Source organism: Cygnus olor, chromosome 1 (genome assembly GCF_009769625.2).
Source record: "Cygnus olor isolate bCygOlo1 chromosome 1, bCygOlo1.pri.v2, whole genome shotgun sequence".
NCBI classification, from domain to species: domain Eukaryota; kingdom Metazoa; phylum Chordata; class Aves; order Anseriformes; family Anatidae; genus Cygnus; species Cygnus olor.
The window spans coordinates 181,294,943-181,306,348 of NC_049169.1; the positions used below are offsets into that span (position 1 = coordinate 181,294,943).

The following is an 11,406-nucleotide window of genomic DNA, read 5'->3' on the forward strand; positions in this document are numbered from 1 at the left end:
ACACTGTACAGACACCAAATATGATTATTCAGGTGAAAGTTTCCTGGCCAAGTTAACAACAGGACATTAAACATGATTTTCAGTATGCACGTCCTTGAATTACTGTCAGAACTGCATACTAGAGAACTAATCTGCACCAGTTTCTGCTAGATCTGTCTTACAAAAGGCCTCTAATGTTAAAGCCGTGTTACGTCTAGCATAATTCCATATCTATTATTCTCATTACCTACCACTGCAATGCTGCAAGACCCACATTTCAGAGCAACTAGAGTAAAATCAGATTTTGACAAAACCTCTTGTCCTCTAATACAACCAGAAGCCTTATCTGTTCAGTTTCCCAGTCACGCTCATTCATGTTTCCAGACTAAAGTTAATATCATGTCTTGCAGACAGCTGCCTCTTACCTATTTTAACTCAGCTATAGGCACTAACCCAGTTTCCCCACTGGAAAAATTTAGGCTTTAACCTATAGTAGACTGTAGGTTTATATAAACTAGGGCAAATCAGTTAACTGAGGTACAGACACTATCTCTAGAAAGAAAACAACAGGTACTTAAATAACAGACACTTGACTTCTCATTATTGTAGGACTGAAATTGCCTATACATTTTCAAAAAATCTAGTCCATTAGGGGTCAACTTTACAGTACCAGAATGATTAAATACATCCCTTCCATCTTAACCTTTTAAGATGAAGTATCGAAGCAATAACAAAGCACCTATTTGCTATCAATGTTTGGAATTATACTAGTAAAAACAAGTTAATATATCCAAAATATTTCATGAACATCTGATACTGTTTGTAGACAGCAATATACTACAGGATCATCAGAAGTGTCTAATAGTTCATTGACTGGTTCCATTTAAGAAAAGTAAGCAAGGATCTTCTAATACACAAGATTTATCCTACATATACACAACCACCACCTCCTATCTGAAGTAGTTTTTCTTGAAATGAGACTGACGCACACTTCGGACAATTAAAATTAGCACCACAATCACACAATGCAAACTGCACACTCCGTGGAGATCTGTATTAGCCAGATTCTAATGCTCACAAATTATATGAAATTCCAATCTGTTGCATAAACAGATGAAAACAACTTGAATAAAGGGCTACACAGTATGATGCTAAAAAACACATGAAGTGTAAATATGAATAAGTTCAAGCGGTAGCTGCAGATACAGACATACTCTATGAACTAAAGGACTCACTATGTTGTTACAGGCACAAAATACACTGCAAAAAGAAAAAAAAGCAACAGCAAGCAGGACTCTCAAGCAACACGACTAGTTTCAACTGAGCCTCAGTCAAAGTCAGATGCATAACAAGTCACAGTTCTTCCCTTCTCCCTTCAAGCCTCAGAGGTACAGGCTGTCTACAACAGAACCCCAAGACTGAGTATAACTATGCAGTAAGAAAAAGTGAGATTTAAAAAGAATAAACATAACAGGAACACTGGGGAAAATAAAAATACTTGTGCTTCACAAAAAAAAAAAACTCCCGGCTCTGTATCTATATGTATTTAATTCACATTCCTGACAAGTCTGACAAGTGGCTGCCATTTGCCACCTGCAAACATTTCAAAAAAAAAGAAAAAGAATACTTCAACTATGGAATGCATACCTTTAAACACCTTTTCTTTAAATAAGAAAGCTAGCATATTCAGGGAGTCTGTGACTAACAGAGGCAGTTACACTGCTCAAGGTAAAAAGGCAAGAGATACAATTTTGCAACTCCAAACTGTCCTCCGACTTTCTCTGCTGACTTTTTAGTGAGGCCAAGTATCAGCCTGAGAGGGAAAGCTGTATCAGCTGCTTAAGCATTGGCAGCCTGCCCCCACCTGATCCCTAAAAACCAAAGTCACTGCAGACATGTTATGGTACTGGCCCTTCCAGAACTGATTTATTGAAAATAAAGCACTTAAAGAACCAAAGTGGCCAAAGCATACTTGATATTCAGAACATAGGGATGTATCTCACTTCTTTCTGCTAATGAAACAGATGGATGAGATCATTTTGGTCAGGAAAAACAAGCTTACACAAAGTACTGTATTTTAAATTTTTGTCTCTTTAAAAATGTATTGGATTAGAATTAGACAAGTGATTTTAATAACATCAAAGCTTGGTGGGATTATTACTCGAGACTCAATGAACTTGGTTGGTATGGGACAGCTGAAAGCAACGCAGTTCCACCTCACTTGTGGAAAATGTGGGGAAAAAAAGACAGTGTAGCTCTCATTAAAGGATACCTTGAAACAAAGCTACCTAAAAATTAAACAATTTCAACAGTGAACAAGATGTCAGGTTTGTAAGCTACGGCCTAAGAAGTGTAAGTTAGGAAGCAGTATTCTTAATTTCATCATGCATTACATGAGAAGGATTGACTTTCATCAGCACTTCACATATAGACCTTTGACATAACAGGCATTTAAGTTTACATTAAGACCATTTCTATTCTATAGAAAATAGGCAACTACGAATAATCCTTTCTTACATATTTCTGCTATTGCCATGCTTCAGTTTATTCAGTTTATGTTGTTTTCTGTTGCCTGAAGTTTTCCCATTTAGTTTTTTTGGGGGCAGGGGGAAAAAATAGGATTGGAGTGCTGCACTAGGGGTGCAAACCTCTGCCTCTACCAACATGAAAAGCAAACTGCCTGTGCAACCACGCCAGCATGACAAAGCAGGAAACACTAATCTAAACTTTGGTTCCAAATTTGGATGCACGCTCAACACAGGCCATTCCAGTGCAGTGTTTATGGCCCCAGAACGCCAAGCCAGAAGTCACGCTTGAAGGATTTTGACTTTTGAAAGCAAGGAATTCCAGTAACAATCCTCAAAAAACAATCCAAATACAGAACTGCTCAAAACACATCACACAAAGCATAACATATACAAATATTGGGGACAATATTTTTTTATGGATGTTTTGTTTTTTAAAGCTCAGTGTATCTTAGATGTAGATATGCACATAAGCAAGGAGTCTACTATGTGTGACTTAAAACCAAAGCTGAAGTGTGCCTAAAAGCACAATTAGAATTTATCTCCTAAGCATGCTATCTACATGTATTTGGAATATTACAGTATTTAGGCTATTATGGCAAAACACGCTGATCTCTAGAGACCAACCCTAAGCTTTACTGCGTGAACACATCAGCAATACTGTAGCTACAAATTAGTCTAATCATATATTCAGAGAACTATTAAGTAGCAGTTAGCCTAAAATTAAGATTTTTTGATGGTCATATATGGTGTGACTAAAACCTTCGGAAAGCAAAGCAATATAAAAAAAAAGTCATCCAATGCAGGACACCTTTCAACTTTCAGGTCAGAAATAGGTCTTTCTAGCCTTTTGCATATTTTTGAAGTCTTAAAATACCCATAATCAATTGATTTCCATTTGGATTTTAGTTTGCTTCAAGATTTGTTTCACTTTCCATATATGTGAAATACGCTGCCAAAAAAAGGCTCTCACCAAGACTGGGCACAGCTTGGTAAGTCATCAAAAAAGTACTTCTGCTATTACTTTAAATACAGAGTGTACCTTTCCCAACACTGCAAATGAAAAATACCTATCTCAAGTCCCCTTGGATTACAGAAGCATCACAGTTGGCCTTTTGTTTCAAAACAATTATGTTAGCATGTGCTTTTGTTACAATATATTTAACAAGACCAACTCACCTCTAAGCTGGTTTTACTGTATCAATACTTATGAATCTGAAGAACATGTGCAAGATACTCTATTTAGATAAAAAGCACACAAAAAGCTTCTGCTACTGAAAAGAGTTGTTTCTACTGGCAATATTAAAATGAAATTTCATCCTAAGAAAAACTGGAAAAATAGCTTGATACATCAACATAACCACTCTGAAAATCCATTCCAATAAGCACCAGTAGGTTCCAATTTTATCTTCTCAAGCCTCAGTTGATGCAATACTGCACACAAAAATCTACTGAGACCTTCATTATACAAATAATAGGAAAGGTGAAACACATGGGGTTTCAGTTAACCAGAGTTTTAGCAGTTTCCCACATCCATCAGATCCATTTTGGTAGTGCTACAATGGTTCTTTGCATATAAGTTTCAAAACTCCAGCGATACATTTTTACCTACCTTAGTTTTATAGCTCATTCTTAGAAACTTCACTACAGACTGCAAGTAACTGAAGTAGATAGATGGTTACATACAGCCACTTGCTTATATTTTACTGTATTACATAATAGCCACCTTGCAACACATGCTGCTGAACAAGCCAGATCTATGAGATTTAGGAGTGTATTCCAAGAGGATGGAAAACCTGCCAGTAATAGGTTCGGTACTGCAGATTACCTGAAATAATGGGGAAGCTGAACTGGGGAAAATATGGCAAAGTCAATTAGCTAAGTGCAAACTGAGCCAATAAAGTGTTTTGTGTGATATGACTGAGTTTACTGAACTTGGCGTCTTTAAATTGCATTCTTCCTGAACACATCCAAACCCTGTGTTTCTTCCAAAGCTTTCTGTAAAAACGCAGAAGGTGAAGAGGACCACTATTTTTAGCAAACAAAAAGCTGACACCTTATTTGAAGGTTCATTCTTCTGCTATTGTAATCAGCACAAAGCACAGTACACAGATTCAAGCAATGTAATACAGAATTTATCCACCTGAAAGTGCTGTAAAAATTGAAAGAATAGTCACCTTAAAATATATATATTCTCTAAAATCCTAATAAGCTGACCTTTAAGAATGTCAAATTATTTTCCTTTTGTATGTTTTACTGCCTCCTTGCACATTTTTTGTGCTGTTGACAAAAAAACATCAAAAATGTAGATCAAAAAAATCCTAGGTAAGACAAAGGGTTTAGAGAGAAATAATATAGCACTAATCAGAAACACCTTATGAAAAAATCTTCCAGGTTCTTGATAATCTAAGCATGTTGACAGTGCCCCTTTAAGATCTGAATGAGATATTGTAATCAGCTAATGTAGCTGTACACTCAATCATTATCAACTCAGTATGTATTTACTAAAAAAGTAACAGCAGTAAATATTCATGTTAAAAATATGAACGTCACTGTTGCAAGAAAATATGAAGCAGGAGATTTTCCTCAATTTCAGAATGACTGTTCAGCCACCACTCTTGTTCAGGAGCTGAGCTGATGGAGAACTGTGGTCTACTTTGAAAGGAATCAAGTATAGTGAGTTACACTGCCATTTAAACAAACAGTTCAAAGTTAGCAGGGGGATGAGACAGCACACTGCTGGATGACATAACCAGGCAATCCCACTGAGTTTGTATCATGTCTTGTCATTTTCACATGTTTTACAGTCCACATGTGAAACAAATGGATCTTAGCAAATACCTTAGAAGCTTGTAAATGCAACCAAAAACCAAGCGTGTTAGTGAAAAGATATTAAGCCAGATAATTTTTTCAGAGAAAAGCTTAATAAATGTTTAAATTTATTACTTCATGTAATACCACACCTAAAATAATCTGTCGCATTTTCTAAAACTATCTGCTCCTCCCACTCTGAGATAATCACTCTTCAAACATCTGCTATATTGAAGTAAACTACTCAGTTGTTCTGTGGACTTAATATTTTAAACTGCTTAAGAAGTGAATCTGAGTAAAATATTTTCAAATGTAACTGAGCATTCTGATCGTTTTTATTACCCTGAATTTGTAAGTTTCTCATACCGTGTATATTTAAGAACAGATTTTGACATTGTTCAAAGGCCAATGTGAATTTGAGGCAAGTTAACTGCCCTGGATCTCATCCTGGGAGTGCTGATGGATCAGTTAAGTGCTCCAGAATTTAATTTTATTTATGAATAATCTGCTACTTTGATCAGTAGAGCCAGAATGGGAACCAGAGACTTCAGCAGCAGATGATCTGGCACTTACAATACATCCATCTAATTTTGCAGACGCTGAAAGAAGGCAGAAGTTCTATTCAGTCACTTGACTGAGCATTTGAACACCTCTCCAGCAGTCTGTTCAACATGTGGACAGAGCAAACAGCATGCATAACCATGGTGGGTTCAAGCTGAGAGAGATTTGTAACCAAAACAGACCGGACAAGAATTGCTTGACATACAAAACAGCAGCAGCCCACAATAATGAAAACTAACTAGTCAAGAGAGTTGTGACAAATCAACTTGCCTACTTGACAGGGCTGTTGAGCATAGCTTCACTCAGAGCAAGTTTAAATACTTGGGTTTGAATACTGTATTATCACTAGCAAGAACAGTGGTAAAGAGCAAGTATTTCATGTATGCGCCTACAATGGTAAGTGTTCTAAAAAGCTTCACATAGCTCACGTAACTAAAGAAAAATGTCATAAAATGGGAAAGGTTAGCACACAGATGTACAAGAGGACAGCAGATGGTAATAGACAAAAAAATAGCCATGTGTGGAACTAGCACTTTTTTTTTTTAAAGTTTCATCACCAAACTGGCATTTTAAAAATGCTTAGACTCACTTGATCACCTAGTGGCAAAGCCATGCAATGCAACATGAGAGAGAGAGAGAAATTCCCTTCCCAAACAAACATGGCATGTTATCACAAACTCTGCTCAGACTGGAAAGGGGAGGGGGAAAGAGGGGGCTTATTTCCACAACCACATTCCCACGTTAAATACCAAGAGCAGTAACTAATCCTCAGATAGATGATGCATTACATGAAAAAAATGAAAAGGGGAGATTCAAGTTAGCATGTCCCATGTGAAAAAAACATGATATACTTTGCCCAATACTAATAATGTGCGTTATGCAAAACAAATCCAGGGTTTGATCCAGTGCCAGAAAGTACTGGATACTCTTCCTAAAGTGCATATTTAACCTGGAGTCACTGGCTTATAGCAACTCACTACTGAGCAAGAGAATGTTGGCCCACCCCAAAAGAAGTCCTGCTTTAAAGGGACAGCTGCAACACAGACATTAGAAAAGCACAGCTCCTCAAGGCTCGATACAACATGCAGGTTTATGAAAATACAGGTATTCAGAGAAAAGTTGTAGTAATCTCGTTAGAAAATGTTTTGAAAAAGGTATGCTCCGCTCAGTACTTTGGAACGTGCAGGGCTGCTTGAAAAACAGCTCATCTCCCAAACCGTACTTAATTGATCATACAGCACTGTATACATAAAGCCAAGTTGTCACGACCCCGGCAGGCTCATCAGTTAAGGTTCTGAAGCACAAGACTTGCTGGAAAAAAAATCACAAAGTTTAACTGGGAAGGTCAACTTGGAGGCCGCATCACAGTTTAAGAACTAAGTAACTGGGGGAGAAATAAACAGTTGGGTACAAAACTAAAGACAGCAGCTACACTTCTTCAAACTATCTGATCTCTGCTTACTTTTGAAGAAGCCCCCATATCACGTATTCCATGAAGATGCCTCTTTGGACATTTAGTTAATAGCTGTCTCTGGGAAGCTTGTGTTTTATGTTTTTTCCAGCTATTAACAGTCAACCTACCTGCCCATAGTTGTCTATGCCAGTTACTAATCTATTTAAGTTTAATAAATCAAAAGCTGTCCTTAGGGACTGGCCAAGAGTCGTAAGTCCTTCAGCTTGAAGGTTTTTCAGTTCATTCATAAACGTTGCATGGTTTTCCTTCCAGCCAGCCTGAAAAGAGAAACGTGAGAAGACATTCTTCAGACAGAAGCTTTGTAAAGGCTCAGGGTTTTCTGTTCAGCAACTAAGCAAGACACTTTGTAGCTGCATGCAGCTCAGCAGAAAGGCATGCAAAACACCTTGGAAGTTACGCGTATTTAATGCTATTATAGAAAGCCTGAACATAGTTTAAAATCTTCATGATCCGCATCTATCTAATGTTCCAAAGGGCGAATTTCTGTGAAGCCACCCGTGAATAAACCTCACAGCTATCTGAACTCCTCTGCCCAGCCTTGAAGTGATCTCCAACAGGTTCACGGCCCTGTGTCATGCAGCCCCGCCACCCCCCTTGCCTTGTTTCCCTCCTTGGAAAGGACAGGACAGAGGGAAGCTCCGTCCTCTTCTCATCCCACCTTCCCCCCCCCCATACAAACTCTCCTCGGAGTTGCTGTCACTTCTCCCAACTTGAATTAAATATCCCCCACAGTTCATTGCTGCTCACAAACCACACAGGGGAGGGACAGAGGAGGGGTGGGGGGGGGGGGGGGGAGGAAAAAAAATAATAAAATGTCGGCCATGTTGATGTCAGCGCTGCCGCTGCCAGAGCCCGTGCGTGCGCCGAGCCGCCGCTGCCCGGCCCGGCCGAGGGGGCAGGAAGGAGGCCGGGGAGGGAAGGGAAGGAAGGAGGAAGGGAGGGATTAGCGGGGGTTTTACCTTGATAGCGTAGGGAGGCTCCTCGAAAGTGACCAGCATGTACCTGTCTCCCCTGCTGGCCGGGTCCCGGGCTCGGAGCTGCGGTGCATGGGGTGGGGGGGGGACAAAGCAGAGGGTGAGGCGGGAGGAAGAGGAGAAGGAGGAAGGCGGCGGTGCAGGAGCCCCCCCCAAAACCCCGGCCCTCTCTCCCTCCCCTCCCTGCCTCCCTCCCCTGGGTGCCCGCACACCGCCGCCCCGCCGCCCTCACCCCCCGCAGCCCCCCCCCCCGCTCCCCCCTCCCCCTTTCTCTCTCCCCTCCTCGCTCTCTCTCTTTCGCCTCCTGGAGCCGGTACCTTCATGAAAGTCTCTACAGCGCCTTTGGCTATGTCCAGATAGGTGGTGCCCAGGTGGGTGCGCTGGTTCATGGAGGCGGACGTGTCTATCAGGAAGAGTAAGATGGGCATAGTGCGGAGGGGCCGGCGGCCGGGGCGGCTACATGGACGGGGGGGGGGGCTGGGGGGAGAACCGAGGGGCTAGGTGGAGGAAGAGGAGGAAGGGGACGGAGCAGTGAGTGGCCGTGAGTGCTGTGCACGGGGAAGGGCGCCTCCCCGCTGCCCCTTCTCCCGGGGAGAGGGGGGGGGGGCAGCGCTGCCTGCCCTGCCCTGCCCTCCTTTGTGTGCGGGGCCTGCTCAGCCCAGCACGGGCTGGCTCATGAGGGAGCGGCGGGGAGGGCTGCGCCGCTGCTGACCTTCCCCCCCGCCGCCGCCCCGACCACCACCACCACGGCCGCCACCTTCTTCTCCTTCGTCCTCCTCCTCCGCCCTGCCCTCCCCTCCCCCTGTTGCTGCTGCTGCCGCCCCTCCGAAGTTTCGGGCGGAGCAGCCGCACCCCAGCCGCCCCCCGCCACCCTCTCGCTCTGACTGAGGCGCTGCCTCGCTCGCCGCCCGCTTTTAAAGCCGCCTGGGCAGGTCTGGCCGCGCCCCCCGAGGACACGTCCCCGCCCCACGTGACGGCCTCCCGGCCCCGCCATAGGGCCGCCGGGCGGTGCCTCGTTAGCATATTCAAATCATGGGCGGGGCGAGGGGGCTGTGGGGGAGCGCGGGCCCGAGAGGCGCCGCCGCGCATGCGCAGTAGCGGCGGTTGGGGGGGGCGCTGGGTGCGGGCTGGGGGGCGCCGCTCGTCAGAAAATGGCGGGGGGGGGGCGCGGGGCGGGGGGTGTCGCTCGTCAGAAAATGGCGGCGGGGGGCGCTGCGGCGGGGCTGAGGGCAGGGAGGTGGCTTGTCCCCGCCGGGAGCGGGCGGGTGAGTCACGGTGTGGTGGGAGCCGCTCTCCTTGAGGCTGAGGGAAGGTCCCCGCCTGAGGGGGGGTAGCCCTGCTCCCGCTGAGGGGCTGCGAGGCGTCCCCTGAGGCAGCGCTTCCCCCTTAATGCCTGTTTTGCGGGGGGAAGGAAAGGCCCCGTGCACCGCTCTGATCCCCAAACTGCCCCTCAGGACAGGAGGCCGAGGCAGAAAACCCAAAGTCGGGCTGAAATCAGCCGGCCTGGCTGAAGAGGGGCTCATTTATCAGGAAAAGTTCAGCCTCTGGCAGTCCGACGTGTCCACTGGGTTCGGCATGTGGGTGCTCCGACAGTGAATTCCGAGAGACTCAGTCTGATCTTTCTGTATAAAAAAAATAAATAAAAAATTTTAAAAATTGGCCGGCTCTCGCTGTGACCTTTTCCCCTACGTGCAGGCAAAAATTAACGCTAACATGTCTTTGATCCGTGCTCAGGCACTCCGAGTTTACTTCCTATAAATCATATAATTGTGGAGCGTTTCCAACCAATTAACGATGAAGATCTGTCCTCAGTTTTTGTTTGTTTGTTTTCCCCAACAATTGAGTCTCTGCCGTTTCTGCTCCACTAGCCTTCAAGCTCTAACTCCAGAGCCATTTTTTAGCATAATCTGTTCAGGGGATTGTTCCACATCCTATCTGCCTGATGTTTTTCTCCCGATCCAGCTGATGTGCTCCCACAGCCACTGCTCTCGAAGGTATGAAGCCACCGTGCTCCCTCTCTCAAGATAAAATTGGCAGTGTCCTGGTTTGATTCATTTTGTTCTTCCAGGCAACATTTCTGTCTTGTTAGGCAAGAGCTGTTTTTGGCTTTTTTTTTTTCTTTTCTTTAAGACTAATGAAAGATTAGCATTTAGTTTGTAGGAAGGCTGGAGAGAGAGGGGTGGAATCATATTTCCATTGCAGTTTTGTAGGCATTCTTAGGCCTGTGAGCATGGTATTTTGGCTTGCCCATTGGCATCTGCGGCCTGTGCCATCCATTCTGAGGCGCTGGAGCAACCCCAGGGATGCTTCCTTTTATCCCAGGTCACCCCTCGGAGTCCTTCTGAAGGACTTTGGGAGTTGGGAATGAAACTTGATTTTTGGAGTGGGTACAGGCAAGTTATGACAACTACGTTTCTTCAGAAGCAACATCCTTTGCTGTGAGTACTCAGCGTGGATCCTGCGGGCAGTGATAAGACCGGCCAAGCTTGTGTGAGTCTGAAGCTGCTTGCATCTTTCCAGCCATTCAATTTTAGAGCTCCAGTAGCGGGGCTGTGTCTTGTGACTGACAGCAAGGCTGTGCTGGTCCAGGTTCTACTGGTTAATCTGAGCCCCTGCTGTTAGAGGAAGCAAACCAGCAGGTGCTGCCGAGGCCATGTTGCTGGATTGCCCTGGAATCCAGCTGCATGCCAGCCCCCATTATGCAGTAAAATATTTGGTCTATTGGAGAACGTTTGTACAACAGTCTCTTGCTGTCTCCAACTGTGTTTTGGGATGCCTTTCTTCCCCTCGGCTCTCCACAGAAAGTTGCATGCATCTTCTGGCTGTCTGTCAGGTGTGCGGCTCCTGAGGAGGTCAGCAAGGTTGCCTACTGCTAGACTAGTAATTATCTCCCTAAGGTGGTGGGATTCGAGTTGTTAAGTAAAGGCCGTGATGCTACTTTAACAAGTCATGCCTTGGGATTTGTAGCTCCTCTGGGGAGTAATGTTGAGTGAGTGTATGATGTTGGCCTCTTAATTGGCTTCCTTTTAAATCTCTTAGACAGGCACGTTCTTCAGACATGCCATCTTCTCTCTTATTTGTA

General features: G+C 44.1%; 1 protein-coding gene across 3 annotated transcripts in view; it reads right to left on the reverse strand.

Annotated features, from left to right (window-relative positions):
• INTS6 (integrator complex subunit 6) overlaps positions 1-9,205 on the reverse strand; it is a 44,222-nt gene extending 35,017 nt beyond the window's left edge. For 2 of the 3 annotated variants that reach the window (XM_040542801.1, XM_040542782.1), the window contains exons 1-3: positions 8,642-9,205; positions 8,310-8,387; positions 7,458-7,607 (exon numbers count right to left, since the gene is read on the reverse strand). In XM_040542801.1, coding sequence (XP_040398735.1) covers positions 7,458-7,607; positions 8,310-8,387; positions 8,642-8,752 — 339 coding nt within the window. In that variant the 5' untranslated portion in view covers positions 8,753-9,205. The remainder of the gene's footprint in view (positions 1-7,457; positions 7,608-8,309; positions 8,388-8,641) is intronic. The other variant, XM_040542793.1, reaches the window with a different exon arrangement.
• Between the last annotated feature and the right edge of the window lie 2,201 nt (positions 9,206-11,406).